The 19,981-nt window shown below is 32.5% G+C and overlaps 1 protein-coding gene across 1 annotated transcript in view; it reads right to left on the bottom strand.

Moving 5' to 3' along the window:
* LOC115880273 (E3 ubiquitin-protein ligase MYCBP2) overlaps positions 1 to 19,981 on the bottom strand; it is a 138,533-nt gene that overhangs the window by 112,832 nt on the left and 5,720 nt on the right. The window contains 26 exon segments of the mRNA XM_030897453.1: positions 372 to 513; positions 606 to 859; positions 1,818 to 2,027; positions 2,084 to 2,310; positions 2,714 to 2,948; positions 3,007 to 3,185; positions 3,240 to 3,377; positions 3,511 to 3,597; positions 3,657 to 3,776; positions 3,842 to 4,036; positions 4,093 to 4,842; positions 4,901 to 5,113; positions 7,017 to 7,287; positions 7,350 to 7,499; positions 7,554 to 7,932; positions 8,026 to 8,150; positions 9,731 to 9,873; positions 9,945 to 10,172; positions 10,247 to 10,412; positions 10,702 to 10,842; positions 10,913 to 11,026; positions 14,410 to 14,677; positions 16,625 to 16,780; positions 17,131 to 17,331; positions 19,177 to 19,348; positions 19,456 to 19,674. Coding sequence (XP_030753313.1) covers positions 372 to 513; positions 606 to 859; positions 1,818 to 2,027; positions 2,084 to 2,310; positions 2,714 to 2,948; positions 3,007 to 3,185; positions 3,240 to 3,377; positions 3,511 to 3,597; positions 3,657 to 3,776; positions 3,842 to 4,036; positions 4,093 to 4,842; positions 4,901 to 5,113; positions 7,017 to 7,287; positions 7,350 to 7,499; positions 7,554 to 7,932; positions 8,026 to 8,150; positions 9,731 to 9,873; positions 9,945 to 10,172; positions 10,247 to 10,412; positions 10,702 to 10,842; positions 10,913 to 11,026; positions 14,410 to 14,677; positions 16,625 to 16,780; positions 17,131 to 17,331; positions 19,177 to 19,348; positions 19,456 to 19,674 — 5,483 coding nt within the window.

The following is a 19,981-nucleotide window of genomic DNA, read 5'->3' as shown; positions in this document are numbered from 1 at the left end:
TCGGTCACTTCCTGTTTCACCGGAAATGACAAAAACTTTTGATTTTTTATATGATATGTCATTCTATTCAGTGTCATTTTCTATCGAATAAAGTAAAAAATACCGAGGATACCATTTAAAAATCAAAAATTGTAGTCATTTCCGGCGAAACAGGTAGTGATCGAAAATAATTGAATACGTCAATCAATCCTAATTTATGTCATATACTAACATACTAAATCTCGTATGAGCCACTTTCGAGACGCACCCGGTATATGAAAAACCTAAATTTCTCCCTAAAAATAAAAAAATTCGCTATATCTGAGAAAATAACGGTCATAATCGTGTTTAAAATAAATTAAGAAATAATAAACGGTGTATCATATCCCTACCTGTATGGGAGCATGCCATCTAAAGCCTGTGTCACACTAGGAGGTGACGTTAGAGCTAATCCTTTGGACAGCAGCGAGCTGTGTTCTCCAAATATTTGTGTGGCTACGTTTTCAGCCATCTCCATATCAACGTCTGCTTCATCTAGAAAGAAAAAATGAAGTGAAGAAAAGAAAATAAAAATAAAAAATAAATAAAAAAATAAAGTCAAGTAAGAATATTAATAATACAATTACCTCCCACTACAGGTAGCATCAGATCCTTTTTCATCAAGCTCGCTGAACACATGCCGCCCAAAAATGCCAGTTCTGCTTCAAGATGCTTCAATCCAGTATAGCAGGCAGAGTCTGGAGGCCATTCGTACCCAACCACCAAACATTTGAAGCCGTATGAACTAGCTCTATCGTCTTTCAGATAATCTGAGGCCGTTTCTAACGAGAACACCACCTCATTGCCTGGAAGAATGACCGCGTTTGACGGCCACTGCAAACTAAAAGAGGAAAAATATACAGGGTTGTTCACCACATACGACACGGAGTATTGTAGCTAAACGATTATATTTTTGCAAATTATAAGTTTTGGGTTCGTTGAAGGACTATTAGAGCTACAATTTAAAAATATATTTACATGATACAGGGTGTCCCAAATAAGTAAAAAATATTATAGTTTTATTTTTTTAAATGGAACACCCTGTATATTATTCTATTTTTGGATTCTACGATTGAAATAAAGGTAAATTTAATTAAGGTTTATCATACTTAAACCTTACCGTTTTTGAATTATTTTTAATTTTATGAAATTGCAGTAAAAATTTTAAGACCTCATTTCTCCAAGGGTATAAAAGTTTTTAATACTAAATATTTACTGAATATTATTTATTGATCAGATATTGTGTTGCAATAATAGAAATTTTACTACCTGATACAGATTGTCCAAAAATTTATATTAAATAATTACTAGCTTTAAACGGCAATAATTTGTTTAATTTAAATGGAACACCCTGTATGTCTTACGTGAATCATATGCACAATTTAATTGTCTATCAAATTTTATTATACCATTTTTTACCTATCTCTTCAGGTTTTCGTAGAAAATGCATTTTCTTATAATTTTCGCATCACTAATTTCAACAGTCCAAAGGATTGGAACTAAAGGGATCATAACTGATGAAGAGTTCAAGAAAAAATGAATAAATGCCGAACAATATTAACTGATCTCATATACACCCTAAAACTCATATTTAACAAATAATAATGATTACACAACAAAGTAACCTCTATCCATAAGACAATTCTCAGGAAGAAAAAAAAATAAAAATAAAAAATAAATAAAAATAAATAAAAATAAATAAAAATAAATAAAAATAAATAAAAATAAATAAAAATAAATAAAAATAAAAAAAAATAACGTAACGTTGAACGATGGCTGAACAGTCTTTATATATGTACCTTCCGCTGAATTTGTGGAGGACTGGCCAGTAGGGTAATGGAGGTGCGTCAATGTCCTCCATCAAATTGAGGTTAACGCTGGTTGTTTTAGTACTAGGAATGTAATCAGTTGCTGGTATGTATAGCTGGAGGGAGTCTTCTGGCTGTGCCGTGGCACAGATTGGATCAAACTCCAATGACATCCATTTAACGCAATCAGGAAATACCACTCTGTAAGATTCAGTATTCAATATAAGTTGAGTAAACAATTCCTTCATTAAACCTACCTATAGTTCGATACAGTGGCAGGCTTGTAAGGGTGATCACTTTCAACCCACGTACAGTGATTACTAGTGGTAGTGATCTTATTATCGCCACCCTCCTGATTTGAAGCATTTGAACCAACCAGACTCTTGCTAGTACTGCTGACAGCAGGACTGGAAGAACCCAACAGGTTCAAAGCAGCCACATGGGGAAGTAGTTCTTGTATCAAACCCAATACTTGTACAGCACTCTGAAGAAAAAAATTATTATTATTAAAATACTGGCGTGTACCCGCGACTTCGTTCGCGTCGAATTAATCATTTGTAATGGTGATGATAAAGCAAAGCAAGAATTTCCATCAACATACATGTAACATACAAACTGATCTATTCTTTTTCATGTTATCTATGATAACATGAAACTTGATCGTTTTTTAAAAAAAATATTGTAATATTTGACGGGTGGTTTCGTCCCCTTGAAACTGGAATTTCGAAGAATCCCTTCTTATCGAACCTCTACACTCTAGAATGAACCTGTATGCCAAAATAGAGCTTCTTACGTTGAGTGGTTTGAGCAGGATCGTGATTAATCAGTGAGTCAGTCACTTAAGGATTTTATATATTAGTATAGATTTGTATTTTTTCATGATTTACCTTGGGATCACTGGACGCCAGAGGGCTTATATGAGCTAACACCAAAGGCAGTAATGTTTTGACAATGCAAGAATCGCTGAGGATGCTAGAAGAGGGTAGCTCATCAACTTTTTCCCTAGCTAACATCATAAGTTTTGCTGCGTTTTGAACTATAGCGCTTGTCATTGTTAGAGCTGTTTTTCTAGCTTGATGTTCCAGTTTTGAAGTCGATGTTTTGCCACATTCCACTGGATTGCTTCAAAAATAATAAAAATTAACAAAAAAGACCCAGAAAAATGTATATATATTAATACCTGTAATACAGAATAACTGGAATCTGTCCTCTTGTCAAAGTAGTACCGTTAAAGCTTAACGAGCAAGTTGAAAAAGTAAAGGTAGTGTTATCAGAGCCTTTTACCGAATTTAAACCTCCGTCTCCGTTGTTGGTACGACCTCCGTGATTTCTGAGTCGCACTGCGTACTTGACATTTTCCTATTTTACAAAAAAATTCTTTAAAAAATCCTTCAAAAATTATTTTTACCGTACCTTGACAGGTACAGGTCTATCAAACTTGACTTCAATAATATCTGGAGCAAAATCTTCTGGACCAAAAGAACCTCTGGTGATTTCGAGGCTGTTCCATCTGTGTGCAGCGTGGTTCTCCAAACCATTACAGAGACTAGTCTAAAATCAATAAAAAAAATTTCCAAACAAATTTTAAAAAATAAAAAAACCTAAATTAGAGACACCAGTGACCAACAAATTTTTCTGGATAGAATACCCCCTGCATAGTATTTTTATTAAGTATTTTACTCACATCTTCTAATAACTCTAACTCGTACTCATAATGACCTATACCACCATATATCCCAACACCAACAATAGAAACACCAATTCTATCCACCTAAAATTAAATTAAAAGTGTTTTTTACCCCAGCACCTCTATTTCTAAAAAAAACGTACCTGAAAGCATATAGCATCAGGAGATCCATTCCCAGTATTCCAAGTTCTGGATTGGTTCGTTCTGGTGAACCTAGATGGCGTCATGTGCAATATCCTACCGCACACACTCTGAATATCCTCCTATATAAAATGTATTTTTTACTTTCTCACTTTCTAATAAAATTTTTGGAGTTTAGAGTACTTACATCTGAAGAACTGCATTGGTGTACTAATTCGGCCAGTACTCTTGCTAATAGATGACAACAGTACTTGGATAACTCAGGTAACGATACCATAGAGTGTTTTTGTAAAATACGCAGGATTGGATCAGAAATCAAATTGATCAGGCGTTCCAATACATCGCACCATGTCCATGATAAGCCATGATAAATAGATTCCATCTAGAAAAAGTACCAACAAAATAAAAAATGATAGAAAAGGCTAGTTCAACCATTACCTGACTTTTGTAACTCATATGTTCAACCAAAATAGGATAACTGTGACTATCAGATACGTTCATCATGGGGTAGCCTGTGTTATCCGAAGGACTCAATACCCTGTGTAATGAATTTTCTGCACTCTGGTTAGTGTTCAACAATGGGAAAGTGCTTCTAAGCCTCACTGAAGGAGCACACAGTGCGCAGAGTACCGCACTCAGAAGCATGTGAGTATTAGACTGACTGTGAGGGTTATAATCCTCGCACGTTTCTGCCAGTAGTTCACAAAGACAAACCCATTTCAAATATGCAGTAGGATAGAAGGCATGGAAACAACTAACGAAGGTATTGTGACATTCTTGAAGTATGTTATTCATCAACACCACTGTGTACACCTTGGACTTGCTTGATTTCTTATTTTGCATCAGAAGTGGGATATTATCAGACAAAATCTGCTTCAGTAATGATCTGACGTCTCCAACGCATTCAGCAAGATGGACACTCTCAAGGGGTGCTTTTCTGTTAACTTGTCTTGGATAAATTTCGTTGGTATAGGTACAGATCAGTCTCAGACTTGCTGTGCTAATATAAACCAATCTTTCCAGCTCCAAGTTAGTGTACAAGTTTTTTATAGACTGTCCCTCCATGATACCCCATTTAAAAGTGTTCCAGGACCATTGTAACAATGAGAGAAGGCTCTGGAAACATTCTTTAGTGACAGTTCTGGAAAACTCCTTAGATAAAATATGGATTGGCTCCACTATATCCACCTGAAATCAAAATTAACCTAAAATATTTCAGAAAATCTTGATAAAAGCAGGTAGAAACCTGTCTGGTGGGTGCCTGGTTTTCTGGTGAAACTATTTTGTAAAGTAATTGTGGAATTTGACCGGCATTCACGTCAGTACCATTGTTTGATTTTTTGGAAGATTTGAAGTAGAAGAGTACTTGGTCTTCGGTCGTGACCATTGTTTGTCCTGAAGAACCACAATCGCTGCTTGGGCCGCTGATTCTGCACCAAGCCACGTACCAACGATGTGCCTAGATGAATAAGAAGGTGTAAAGATCCTAGTAGAAGAATTATCAGAAGATTTAGAAGACTTTAAATGATTTAAATGTGGTGTTTTCAGTTAATATAGTCTATAAAATGAATAACTTTGAATTTTGACCGTTATTTTTTACCAACATGGTAAATATAAAATCCCTCTATCAAAAAAGTTACTGATATTCTTTAAATTGAGTGCCTGAACAAATCAGATAGGTAACTCTTTTTTCTTTCGTGAAATAGAAAAGGAAAATAATAAAACAAGTGACAGTTCTTCCTCTTCTTGCAAAAATCAACTCGAAATGTCATAATTGACAAAAGTAAAATGTCGTCAGCTTTTGACATGCGTCAGTGGCATTATTAGTTCTTCCAAATTTTTATAACTTCACCGTATAAATACTGTGCTATTTTTGCGTTTACTAAAATAGTTAAAATACTAAAATAGTAGTTATTTTTTAATTTTATTTATTGACGATTGTGTGCATGTGCAGGTGGTCAAAATTTTTCCGAAAAGTTGTGTGGTTTTCCGTAGTCCGATCTTTCAATTATTTAATTTTATATGGTATATGGTCTATTTTTTAATGGGAAATTTTGAGAAGTAGCAATTTTTAAGAGAGATGAGATGAACTTAAATTAATTTTAAAAGTACATATTTGTATTTTAGATGTTTTAATAATATGAATTAGTTGAACTTAATAATCATATTAAAGTAATGTGGTTAAGTAAATGGTTATCGAACTCAAACTATGGGGTGAGAAAATTAAAATGAAAGTTTTACACGTGCCAATTTAAAAAAAAAGTTAACGATGTTTGTATTTTGTTTATGCTAATTCTCTTACATGTAGTTTTTGCGAAGAAATATTTCATTTATTTTTTAAAGTAAATGCCAGTAAAAGTAAATATAATTTTTAAATAGTAATATAAAGCACCTAATATAAATAATTTTGATTTCTAATTTTTTTTATATTTTCCTTCCATTACACTGCATGCTTAGAAAATTAATAAATGTTTATATTTCATGATTTTAAAATTTGTTGTTAATATAACAAATTAGTTCTGTAATTATTATTATTTAATAAACCAACGTTGCCACACACAAATAATTTAGAGACTATATTATTTTTAAATAGGATCTAATATATATAATTTTGACATCTAATTTGTTGTTTATATTTTGCTACTACTTAAAAAAATATTTATATTAAATGATTTTAAATTTTGTTGTTAATAGGTATAACAAATTATTACTGTTATTATTATTTATTAAACCAGTCTTTGCTTAAAAACATTAAAAATCATTTTCCTACACCCAAAATAACAAGTATTATTGCAGTGTAACAACAGAGTATTAATAAAAAAGAATGCAGAATATATAGACATACTATCCCTAACTAACTAATGCTAAAGAATAATATTCTTTGCTAATACCAACTAATACCAAAATATGGCAACAGCGCCCTTCATAATGTATTTTCTGTGTAAATACTAGCACCTCAATAAAAAAAGAATGTGTCCTTATTTTTATCAGACTCCGCATAAAATCAAAGATGCCGGCTTCTTTCATAGCATTGCCACCGACCGCTGTCGGGTTTCTCGGAAAGAAACCTACGTCGCCGGGCGACAACTAAAATTCAGTTAATATTTTATTATAATCGATCCTGACGAATAAATGAATTTCATAGATGAATGAATTTTATAAATGAATGGTTTTTGCTGCCGAATTACTAGAATACAATATTTCAAGGCAGATGACGGATCTATTCGATAATTTTTATTCGAATAGTTTTCAACGAATGTTTTCTTACTAACTATCGAATTATTCGAATGAATTGCAACTATCGAATGTTTCGACAGTATTCATTCGATAGTTCCCACTACTAGTTTTCAGTTAATACTTGCCTGTAACTGCACTGGCTCATCAAATAGCATTGCAAATTTTTGTCTAGGTCCACATTCGTACGGTACTTCTTCAGTTTCAGCCAGTAATTCACCGTCTACTTCCTGTTCTCCACCATTTGGACCGATATCCAGGAGTTTAAGTTTGGCAGTGTACTCTCCACGGCCTCCGAACAATCCAAAACCTCCCAGAAGAATGTCAGTGTCTGCCATGAAGCGGATTGCTTCAATACTGTGTCCAGAATATCCCCACCCACCTCCGTGACTCTCAAATCTAGAATAAAAAAGGTAAAAAACATTTTTTATCATAAAAGTATATAATTTATTGGTAAATACCTATTCACAGCTTGGTAATCTTCTTTGGAGTATTGTTTTCCCGAAACAACCTGTCTCTCATCGATCTCCTCTTTGACAGCTGTGAGTTGAAGATCGTGAGCCGCTGTCAAAGTATCCAGACAACATAACAAGTTAATAGCCGCTTGAAACCTAAAAAAAAATATTTATTACAAAATACCAGTCTCATTATAGTCACTTTTGTACCTTGTAACATGGCAGTTGGTTGAAACAGGCAACGCTAACTCTGATGAAAGTATACTGTTAATATTTCTGGAACTATCAGACGAAGAATTTTTTTCTGGCACTGTAACTTTGATCTCGGTCCAAGGTTTCTGACTGGCTGATGTTTTACTCTGTCCAGAGCTTTCTGAGACTTGCAGCTCTGAAGCTATGACGTTGTAGCAAGAAATCTGGTTGTTAGCCGGGTTGTACGACCATAAAATGTTGTAGATTGGATCCATGCACACCATTTTATGAGCAAAATCTGCCTGATCTTGACCCTTGAATGAATTACAGTTGCCATCTTTTTTATTGATGACCAGGCATCTGAAGTTTCTTGTGCTCTCCTGGTTGGGGAATAGCACTGAAATAAAAATATTACTCAGAATTCTGTATTTTAGTTCAGTTCACTTGAGTTTATTAAAAATTATTGTTCTAAACTTGGAGAAAAAATTACCTATTGAGTGCTTGTTCGCTGTAACAGTTGACTTAGCTATGCTCAATGAATTGATGAGGCTTTCATCCAGCTTCAAGAAGGTTTGATCGCCTGAAGCTCCTACCCATGTTGCTCTACGACCACATCTAAAAAATAAATAAATATATAGGGTTGTTCACCACATACGACACGGAGTATTGTAGCTAAACGATTATATTTTTACAAATTTCAAGTTTTGGGTTCGATGAAGGACTATTAGAGGTACAATTTAAAAATAATTTACAAGATACAGAGTGTCCCAAATAAGTAAAAAATATCAAAGTTGTATTTTTTTAAATGGAACACCCTGTATATTATTACATTTTTAGTTTTTACTATTAAAGTAAAGGTAAATTTGATTAAGGTTTATTACACTTAAACCTTACCGTTTTTGAAATATTTTCAATTTTGTGAAATTGCAGTAAAAATTTCTCCAAGGGTATCAAAGTTTTTAATACTAAATATTTACTGAAGTTTATTTATTGATCAGTTATTGTGTTGCAATAATAAAAATAATACTACCTTATACAGAGTGTCTAAAAATTTATTTTAAATAGTTTATAGCTTTAAACGCCAATAACTTGTTTAATTTAAATGGAATGCCCTCTATATTTTAGGAGAATCAGATGCACAATTAAATTGTCTATCAAATTGTATTATACCATTTTTACCTATCCCTTCAAGTTTTCGTAGAAAATGCATTTTCTTATAATTTAGACCTCATTCATCAATATACCTATAGAATATTGACATTTTATTATTGACACCCATGGAATATTGACATCATATATTCATACATCATATAATTACATACTTAATTGTATTCGTTAATAAATTATTCTAAATAAATGTGGATTTGAGTCAGAAATCAATATAATAATAAGTTATCAAAATTAAAGTCTCTGTTGTTATAAATAAGCATTTATTAAAAAATGAATATCATTTTAAGGTGTTACTTTTATCACATTGTCTAATACCCATACAAAATTCAGTTTTTATAGTATTTGGAACAATTATTAATCAATGCAGTCAGTTAATGTAGTTTGAATACTGGAATCATATTAATTGGTCCTTTTAACAAATATTTAAACAGTTTTTTTTTTTTTTTTAATGAAATAAACGAATTATATCCACAATATTAGTATCTGTACTCTTTAAAAATTTGGTACATCTTTAAAAATAATATAAAATGTCAATATTCCATGGGTATATTGATAAATAAATTCTAAATTACAAGAAAATGCATTTTCTACGGAAACTTGAAGAGATGGGTAAAAAATGGTATAATACAATTTGATAGACAATTAAATTGTGCATCTGATTCTCATAAAATATACAGGGTGTTCTATTTAAATTAAACAAGTTATTGCCGTTTGAAGGTAATAATTATTTAATATAGAAACTAAAAATGCAATAATATACAGGGTGTTCCATTTAAAAAAATACAACTTTGATATTTTTTACTTATTTGGGACACTCTGTATCTTGTAAAATTATTTTTAAATTGTACCTCCAATAGTCCTTCATCGAACCCAAGACTTACAATTTGTAAAAATCTCATCGTTTAGCTACAATACTTCGTGTCGTATGTGGTGAACAACCCTGTATAGATAATTACAGTTACTTTTTTATTCTAAAAAAAATTGTACAGCTTAGAAGAACATAGAAAAAAGTATTTTGTATTTACCGTGGTCCAACATTGGATATAGGCCCAGGAATACTATACCATGGGGTTCTTGGATTGCTGTACCTAGTACTACTAGAGCTTTGTCCAGCTTGTGAAGAATTTTCTTGGGACACCTCGATAGGTACTCTACCTAACTGGCCTTTCTATATAAAAAAAAACGGTTTTCATATAACTCACTCGAACAATTTATGTCCACAGTCAGTCTAATGCTTACCTCTGGGTTTCCGAAAGTGTAAACTTCACCCTTATTGGTTAGAACGACTGAATGGTTGCTACCAGCAGCAATATGGATAGCTCCTGTGGGCAGTTTAACTGACTGAATGCTGTTTTTAGCGAGAATATCGCCGCAACCCAGCTGGCCACAAATGTTTGAACCAAAAGTCAGCACTTGGCCGTTCTGTAGCAACAAAACGCTGTGATGTAAACCACAAGCTATCTGGATCTAAAATAAAACATTATTTTTAAGTACCTCAGTTATAAAGTAGGTATACAAAATTAAACAAAATCTAAACTCACTACTGGACTATCTGAAGATAAACTCAGTTTTGCTGGAGGTAAGCAGGCTACTCTTGCAGTATCTCTTTCCATATCGGAACTCGTTTGTTCCTTGACAGTACCTAGCAAGTTGTTTTGTCGTACCGCATTGGAAGCCTTGTGTGTTGGTGTAGCGAGAACCGATGACCTATATATAAGACCATCAATTATTAGAAATGATCAATGCAAAAACTAAAAGTGTACTTATCGTTTATCATAAATCGGAAAAATATATTAATATGCACTTTTCCTATTCATCAAATGAAAAAAACACCTTTTTTAAAGTAAACTTAGTTAAAAGAAATATTATATGTTACGAAATTACTGAAAAACAGTATTCAATAGTACAGTAACATTTCGTAGACCTGGCCAAGTTTGGCTCACCCTTCAAAGTACTACTTTCCAGTCTTGCAGCATAAAAAATATTATTTCCGTACCTAGAAGTTTTAATTTTCGATGATGGCTTACTCGATCCTGCCAAAGATTTTTTACTTTTATTCTTGCGATCGTCCAGTCGTATCTGAATTTGTTCCTGAAGCTTGGACCTCTGTTTTGAAGGAACCACAATTTTGTTATCCCTGAAAAAAAGAGTAATATAAACAAAAAACACTTAGACATAAAGATATAGTTAACAGTTGTTTTATTTACCTCATCATTCCTGCTAAATCTGCCAATTCTGAGTTATCAACAACTTCCCTAGCGCATATTCTGCAACATCCACAAATAGCACAGCCACTGTCCCCTTCTCCACATCCACATTCCCTGTAAAATGCGTTAAAATATATTTGGGACACCCTGTGTATGAATTACCAGTGGCGGGTAAGCAAGGTTAGGCGGCGCCTACCCTACAATTTTAGGCAAAATTTAAGCGGTTTATTACATTACATTATTTACTATTAATGTTGTCAAAACACAAAAATACTGTTAATACACGGTATTGTGTTGTAATAATCAATATTATTTTAATTTTGTGGTCTTGTATATTAAAATATTCACTACTGCTGGCGTCCGCTGCGTTCGAAACCTAATAAAATAATTTTGACCGTTGGAACCTTTGAATAAGAAGACTAGAGCATAATGCTATCCATGTATTCATGCATGGTGGGCGGAAAAAGCACTCTAGGGTGGGGATCCTTGACAGTTCTGTTTGACGATTCATTTGACACATTTGAATTTGATATGAAATTTTGTGGATTTGTCAGTCTTTACGGAGCTTATTTTATGTTATTTATTATTTATTCTACTACTGATAGTTGTATAAAGGTAGTAAATCTAGATGGAAATTGTGGCAGAACTTAAATTAACAGTGACACTGTCGCGGTTTATCGAAAAAGACTCTAAAACAGTTGGTTGTGTAGCGTGCGGTAGATCTCGGCAAAAATTGAGAGAAATAATGGAACAACTTTTCGCTAGTAAGTGACTATATAATATACATACGTGTAGTAAACCGATCATTTATGAAATTCACTTAAATTAACTAAATTATATATTTTTCTTGCATTTTAGCTTTTATTTATTACTTGTCAAAGATTAGATGTCAAAGAATTTAGATACGTTAATTTGACTTACCTGCTTCAGTAGCGTATCGGATGTTTGTGTTAATAAATACTTATTATAACTTATCTATTTTTATTAGAATTATATATTTTTATAACAATTTTAATAACTACCAACATTTATTCACAACGTAAAATAAAACAACAAATTATTGAGTCTACCCCACGTCTACCCTACATCATAGTTTTACATTTTTTAAATCAAATTAGAGCGAGACTGATAAACCGGAATTTAAGTCGGCCATATTTGAGGCCCATCGCGGTGTACCTAAGATTTTTGATATGCTCCTTCCTTAGTCGTTGGAACAAACGCCATAGTTCGGCGATTTCTACATCGCCTACTATCAGAGTCGATACACGATGTACGGCAATCTTCTGTCTCTGTCTAACTCATCGTGCGGTAGCGACGCGACGTAAGTCGGAGTTGTATCGTGTTAAGGCGGGGCTTAGGCGAAATCTCCGGTCGCCTTCGCATGAAGTCGTGGAGGCTTGGTAGGCTTAGATGTTAAGGGGATATTCCGGATATTTCATAAGGAGATATAATAATATATCACATTTCGTTAAGGGGACATTTCATATGATTCATTATACGTAGGATTTAAAACTTTTATATGAAAATTCAAAAAACGTTTAAAGCAAATTGGAAACATTTTTCGGGCTTGTCCGAAATTATTAAAAATGATATAACCGGTTGTATTTCAGAATACGCCACAGAAATAAAAGAATCCGAAATAAAAAAGCGCGTTATTTTATTCGGTGCAAGAAGTCGATACAACAGATATTACAGAAAAGTCACTGTGCTATTTCAATTCGATATGTTAATAAAAGCGGCTAAGTCAAATAACTTTGCGAATTTTATTTTATGAAATATTAGATAACATTGTTATATACATTTAGAAATAAGGTTTGCAGATAGGTACTCGTATGTCTCAATTATTTTTATTTACCTCTTGCGGATCCGAAATTTAAAGAATCCTATAATAAAATTCCAACGCATTTAACATATGATTTAACAAACTTGTTATATTGATACATTTCCAACTTCCAACGCATTTAAAAGTGATTTAACAAACAAAAAATGTTATTGACTGAATAAATTGTTGGTATTAATAATAGATATTATGATAATTTCGAGCATAAAACAATTTAAGGGGAATAATCCCGAAAATATATTTCCAGAGGCTTTCAAATTGTTTGCTTTGTTTATTACTACACCATTTACAAGTACTTGGGTTGAGAGACATTTTTCATGTTTGAAATGCATTAAAATTTACAGTAGAAATTCCATGAAAAATAAACGGTTATCGTCACTTGCCTTACTTTCATTCTAAATAGATATTTTCACAACCCTTCAACAATCTAATGATTTTACTGATATAATAATAAATAACTTTTCTTTATTAAGAGACCGACTGATCAATTTAATATATAAAACATAATTATTCTTTCTCTCAACACAACCAATTTTTGAGTTTGCGTAAATAAATAAAAATAAAATAAAATTCTATGAGTTACTCCATAGTGACTCCATAGTAATAGATAAAAAAAATAATAGATAATTGGTCACAGATTAGGTATCCTATAAGTATACAGATAAAAATCTTGTCCCTAATTCGTGGTACGAAAATTGTTTTTTATGACGATGTGCAAACGAGTAAAATTTCCTGTGCGCAAAAATAAACTCGCGTAAAATAACAATAAACGGCGTAATAGAGAGATATCGCTAAACCGAATAGCGTGCATGGACGTTAATAAGGCCAGGTGTTATTTCCTTTACGTGAGGTGGTATTAACTCTCTTCATTTACATTTATAGTTATCGGATAAGAAAGAATTCTGTTCGCCTCGCGTCCGCTATTTAAACTTAACCTAACTTTGAATTTAAAACTTTGAAATTGTTTTGTTTATTGGTATTTTAAAACTAAAGGGCTAAAGTGCTTATTTCCAGTGCTTTATTGTTCAACGTCTGCCAGTAGGTTTAGGTCAACAAGCAACAAATTCTCTGAGAAAGGCTAAGTCGTCATCTGCTATAAAACCTAAGACTCTTTATAGGTTCTTTAGTATTGGAAGAGGTGGAATCCATATTTTGGGCCATATTTATTTAATTAAAACTAATCCCAGCTACTTTGAATATCAAATTACCTAATAAAACTAAAGTAATAATTCAAAACAATTCAAACATAACCTAAAATAAAAGATCTCGCCGGTCGGCCCCGGTTGTCAAATACCCGCACATGCCCATTTAAGCAATTTTTAAACGTTATTTAGAAATAGCGCTTGGTGTAATTGATCCGCAAATTACGTCAGGCGGTAACGTTATTAGTGGGTGTTGCGGTAAAAATTGACTCGCGCATATCGTAACCATGATAAGGTACGCGTAAATACTGGATGACGCTATTCGGTTTTCCGATATCTCTCTAATAACTGTGCCGGTCAGGCGCTGTGCACAATTTTAGAGGCCATAAGTGGGCGTGCTATGTGCGCAAACTAGTCACCTAACTAGTGCCCGATTCCGAAAATTGGAACCACGAAAAACAATAAAGAAAAAACAAAGTTTCTAATATGTATAATCTGTGTTTTGGTCAACTCACTGTCCAGGGTTCCTGTCGGAACTCATCGAGCTCAGGCAGCTAATGGAGTACCCTGTACACTCCCTGCAAACGGTACACACCATGCACAAATCGTCGTGCCAGGCGTGAGTACCGGGAGGGCACATGTTTTGTTGTACCTCGCCGATGTTACCCTCGGAAAAACTAGCTCTGTTATCTGATTCTTTGGGATTTGTATCAATTTCTTCGTAGTACTCTTGTTCTTCTTGAGCCGAGCATGTATCCATAGCGATTATGTGTGAAGAATTGCCTAAAATATATAAAAATATACTGGGTTGTTCACCACATACGACACGGAGTATTGTAGCTAAACGATTAGATTTTTACAAATTGGAAGTTTTGGGTTCGTTGAAGGACTATTAGAGCTACAATTTAAAAATATTTTTACAAGATACAGAGTGTCCCAAATAAATCAAAAATATCAGAATTGTATTTTTTAAATGGAACACCCTGTATATTATTGCATTTTTAGTTTCTACGATTAAAATACAGATATATTTGATTAAGGTTTATTACACTTAAACCTTACCGTTTTTGAAATATTTTCAATTTGTGAAATTGCAGTATAAATTTTAAGACTTCGTTTCTTCGAGGGTATCAAAGTTTTTAATACTAAATATTTACTGAAGTTTATTTATTGATCAGTTATTATGTTGCAATAATAAAAATTTTACTACCTTATACAGAGTGTCTAAAAATTTATTTTAAATAATTACTAGCTTTAAACGGCAATAACTTGTTTAATTTAAATAGAACACACTGTATATTTTATGAGAATCAGATGCACAATTTAATTGTCTATCAAATTGTATTATAACACTTTTTACTTATCCCTTCAAGTTTTCTTAGAAAATGCATTTTCTTATAATTTAGACCTTATTTATCAATATACCCATGGAATATTGACATTTTAGGTTGTTTTTAAAACAGCAAATGTACAAAATGTACAGGCTAGTAATATTATCCTTTTTAGTAAAACGATAATATTATTAGCCCATTTGTATGCAAAAAGAAAACTATTTAAATCTTTATAAAAGAGTATACCATTAATTAAATATACCACCAGTATTTCCGCCCAAATACTAATTAATTACATACTTAATTGTGTTCGTTAATAAATTATTCTAAATAAATGTGGATTTGAATCAGAAATCAATATAATAATAAGTTATGAAAATGAACGTCTCTGTTGTTATAAATAAGCATTTGTCAAAAAATGAAGTATCATTTTAAGGTGTTAGTTTTTTTTTACCACACTGTCTAATACACATACATAATTCAGTTTTTTAGTATTTGGAGCAATTATTATTAATCAACGCAAACAGTCAATTAATGTAGTTTGAATACTGGAATCATATTAATTGGTCCTCTTTAACAAATATTTAAACAGTTTTTTTATTTTTTAATGAAATAAACGAACTATATCGACAATATTAGTATCTGTACTCTTTAAAAATTTGGTACATCTTTAAAAATAATTTAAAATGTCAGTATTCCATGGCTATATTGATAAATGAGTTCTAAATTACATGAACATTCATTTTCTACGGAAACTTGAAGAGATAGGTAAAAAATGGTATAAAACAATTTGATAGACAATTAAATTCTGCATCTGATTCTCATTAAATATACAGGGTGTTCCATTTAAATTAAACAAGTTATTGCCGTTAAAATCTAATAATTATTTAAAATAAATATTTAGACGCTCTGTATAAGATAGTAAAATTTTTATTATTGCAACACAATAACTGATCAATAAATAAACTTCAGTAAATATTTAGTATTAAAAACTTTGATACCCTCGGAGAAATGAAGTCTTAAAATTTATACTGCAATTTCACAAAATTGAAAATATTTCAAAAACGGTAAGGTTTAAGTGTAATAAACCTGAATCAAATTTACCTTTATTTTAATCGTAGAAACTAAAAATGTAATAATATACAGGGTGTACCATTTAAAAAAAATACAACTTTGATATTTTTTATTCATTTGGGACACTCTGTATCTTGTAAAAATATTTTTAAATTGTAGCTCTAATAGTCCTTCAACGGACCCAAAACTTACAATTTGTAAAAATCTAATCGTTTAGCTACAATATTCCGTGTCGTATGTGGTGAACAACCCTATATATACAGGGTGTAAAATGTAGATGTTATACGCGCACTTTATGAAAAAATTCTGGAATAAGATTAATCACCTTCTTTATTGGAAGGTTTCATAAAATCTCTGCCACACTGGAACTTGTTGTTTATCCCAAAGGTATAGACATGGCCTTTGGAAGTTAAGGCTATGGCGTGAGCCTTTCCTAGAGCAACCTGTGTCACGAATTCCCCTTTTAAACCTTGGACAACTCCTAAAATTATGGATAAAACCGAAAATTATATCCCTAAACCGATAAAAACTATACAATCAAAAAAAAACGGCGTCGAGGACGGCTAATGACTGAAAATCGATAATAATTTTAGCGAGGTTAAGCCCTAGACTTGGCCCATACTTTTCTTTACTGTTTTTAATTTATTTTTGTATTGAGTAAAAATTATTTTTAAATGTCGTTAGAGATTGACCTCTCCAAAATTATTATCGATTCTTATTCCCCCAGCCTTCTTTGACGCCGTTTTTTTTCGATCATATAGTTTTTTGTTTCCATAGATATTTAAAAATTTCAGTTTTTCGGGAAGAATACAAAATAAGAAAAATACTAACCTGTAGAAACGTCAGTATGAGCGGTATCTTTGCCAAACATCATCAATTCTCCATCTCTAGTGACCAAAGCAGTAGTACCATTGTTGCAAGCACCGGTAACTATATGGATTCCATCAACTTTGATCATTTTTTTCGGTTTTACCGGCTTAGCCTGGCGTCTCAGTTTGTTCTGGTCACCATCTTCACCCCTTCGCGCAGTACCTAAAGCAGTACCGAAAAATAATTTTAGTTTTGTCTCGTTTTTACTTAAAACGGCCAGATTTTGAGTCAGCCAATGACTGAAACAGGCAGAATTGACACATTATGTAATTTTTAAATAAAAAAGTCAAAGAATGATCTTTAAAAAAATTGGTCAAGCAGTGCGGGTCGGACTCGCGCACGAAGGGTTCCGTACCATTCATTATCTACAGGATGTTTCAGAACAAATGCGAAAAACTTCAGGGGGTGATTCCTTGTTCAAAATAAAGGGTAGTTTGCTTTATAAACGTTGGGTCAAAAGTCAACCATTAGGGAGATATCGCGGTACAAACATGGCGGAAAAATAATGTTTTTATTTTTTATCTTGAAAACGAAAAACGATAGACTAATGATGAATGATTTTATGGAAGCATTACTGTTATGAAAACATACTTTCTAATTTTCTCACTTTTTTAAAATGAGTGGAAGGGGTTGAAATAAACTACCCCTTTCATTCTTGTTAACGAAATTTAAAAAAAAGCTTATCAAACACGTGCAAAAAAATTAATTTGGATAGTTTAGTTTGTTTAGAAACGTTTTTATCTCTTGTATTTTTTTGATAAAACTCACCGATTTGAAATTAAAAAATAAAATGTAAAGCATTACATGTCAGGACAAAAGACATTTTTAGACAAAGAATCTAGTGGCCTGCTCTAATTTTTTTAGGAAAAAATCTAGTCGGCCGCTGTCACTTTTTAGGATGTTTTTAATATTATTGTATTGACATTACTCTACTGCAATACGTTATTATCTAGATTCTTATTATTATCGTTATTATCACTAGATTCTTTATCTAAAAATGTTTTTTATCCTGACATGTAATGCTTTACATTTTATTTTTTAATTTCAAATTAGCAAGTTTTATCAAAGAAACACAAGAGATAAAAAAGTTTCTAAACAAACCAAGCTATCCAAATTATTTTTCTTGCATGTGTTTGATAAGATTTTTCTTTAAATTTCGTTAACAAGAATGATAGGGGTAGTTTATTTCAACCCCTTCCACTCGTTTTAAAAAAGTGAAAAAATTACCAGAAAGTGTATTTTCATAATGCTCCCATAAAATGTCATTAGTCTATTTCTTTTCGTTTTCGAGAAAAAAAATAAAAGCATTATTTTTCCGCCATCTTTTTACCGCGATATCTCCCTAATGGTTGACTTTTGACCCAAAGTTTATGAAGCAAACTACCCTTTATTTTGAACAAGGAATCGCCCCCTGAAGTTTTTCGTATTTGTTTTGAAACATCCTGTATACAACATTAGACACTATATTATGATAAACTTTTTTGAATGCGCGTATAAGTAATTTAAAAAAAATAAAGAAACACATTACTAAAAATTGTATTAATCAATAATAAATATGTAAAAAGTAAAAATAAATATATAAAAATATATAAAAATTAAAAAAACGATTAAAAAAAGTCGCCTTGACTAGGATTCGAACCTGCCTTACTACGACTCCAACGACAAAGCACCGTAAAGTCCTAACGCCTTTAACCACCGAGTCACCGAGGACTTGAAAGATTCTATGTAAAATTCTTACTTAAAAGATAATGTTTAGTGAAAGTACTTTTTTATTTATAAACATTTATTTAATTCTGTTTTTGGTATTTGTTCTTATTATAGCGGCAAGATAGATACACTATCTGTGAAAATTTCAACTGTCTAGCTATAACGGTTCATAAGATAGACCTTACGGACGGACAGCAAAGTCTTAGTAATAGGGTTCCCGTTTTTACCCTTTGGGTACGGAACCCTAAAAAACATTTATTTGGGCTAAACTTAAAAAAAGCATTTTTTATCACTATTTACCGGCAAAGAATACTGCACCATCATCGGTAATAAGTACTGCATGTAGACCATCATGACCCATCGCAATATGGGAAATTTTGGGTGATTTGGTTAGTACCAGCTCTGACCATTTTCCGGTACGTACACCCGCCTGTTTAATTCCTATAGCCGAAGATTTTCCCGTATACATAACCTAAAATATGTTTATCTTAATGATCCATAGTGATGAGCAAAGCAAGACTTCCTTGGTCTTGTTGCAAGACTCTTGCAAGTCTTGAGAATATACCTATAGGAACCTACCTTTCCCATGACAGTTCTCAAGAGTCCAAAATCCTTTCCTCCACACACCATGGACACTTCCTCCTCGGAACTGATGTTGATGGTGTAGGAATTGGCCTCCTCTTCGAAGGAAGCGCATCCCAAGGAGTCCACATACTTCCTGGCTAGTTTTAGAGGCAGTTCACTCACTAGGGAAGCTGGTGTTGTGTTTTGATTCAACAGTCTCACAACGAATCCATCCTTGAGATTAAAAAAATAGTGATATACAGGCTGTGCTCTAATGACATATGTTAATAAATGAGGGGATGATTCTTGAGCCTATTCTAAGAAAAAAAATCATTTGGATGTACAGGGTGGGTCAAATTCGACGGCTTTAAATGGAAACACCCTTTTCTATAGGAGATAGACGAAAACTAATATCGGTGTCTGGAGCTCAATTTTCATCAAAAACACGATGGTGAAAACCGCACATCAATATCTTCTACCGTTTCGGAGTTACCGGGTGTTTTTCAAAAATGTGCATTTTTAACAAATCGCTGTAACTTTT

This window comes from Sitophilus oryzae, unplaced genomic scaffold (genome assembly GCF_002938485.1).
Source record: "Sitophilus oryzae breed Bouriz unplaced genomic scaffold, Soryzae_2.0 scaffold_1621_pilon_pilon, whole genome shotgun sequence".
Classification (NCBI taxonomy): Eukaryota; Metazoa; Arthropoda; class Insecta; order Coleoptera; family Curculionidae; genus Sitophilus; species Sitophilus oryzae.
The sequence above is the reverse complement of the archived record's forward strand: the minus strand, read 5'-3'. Positions and strand labels throughout refer to the sequence as shown.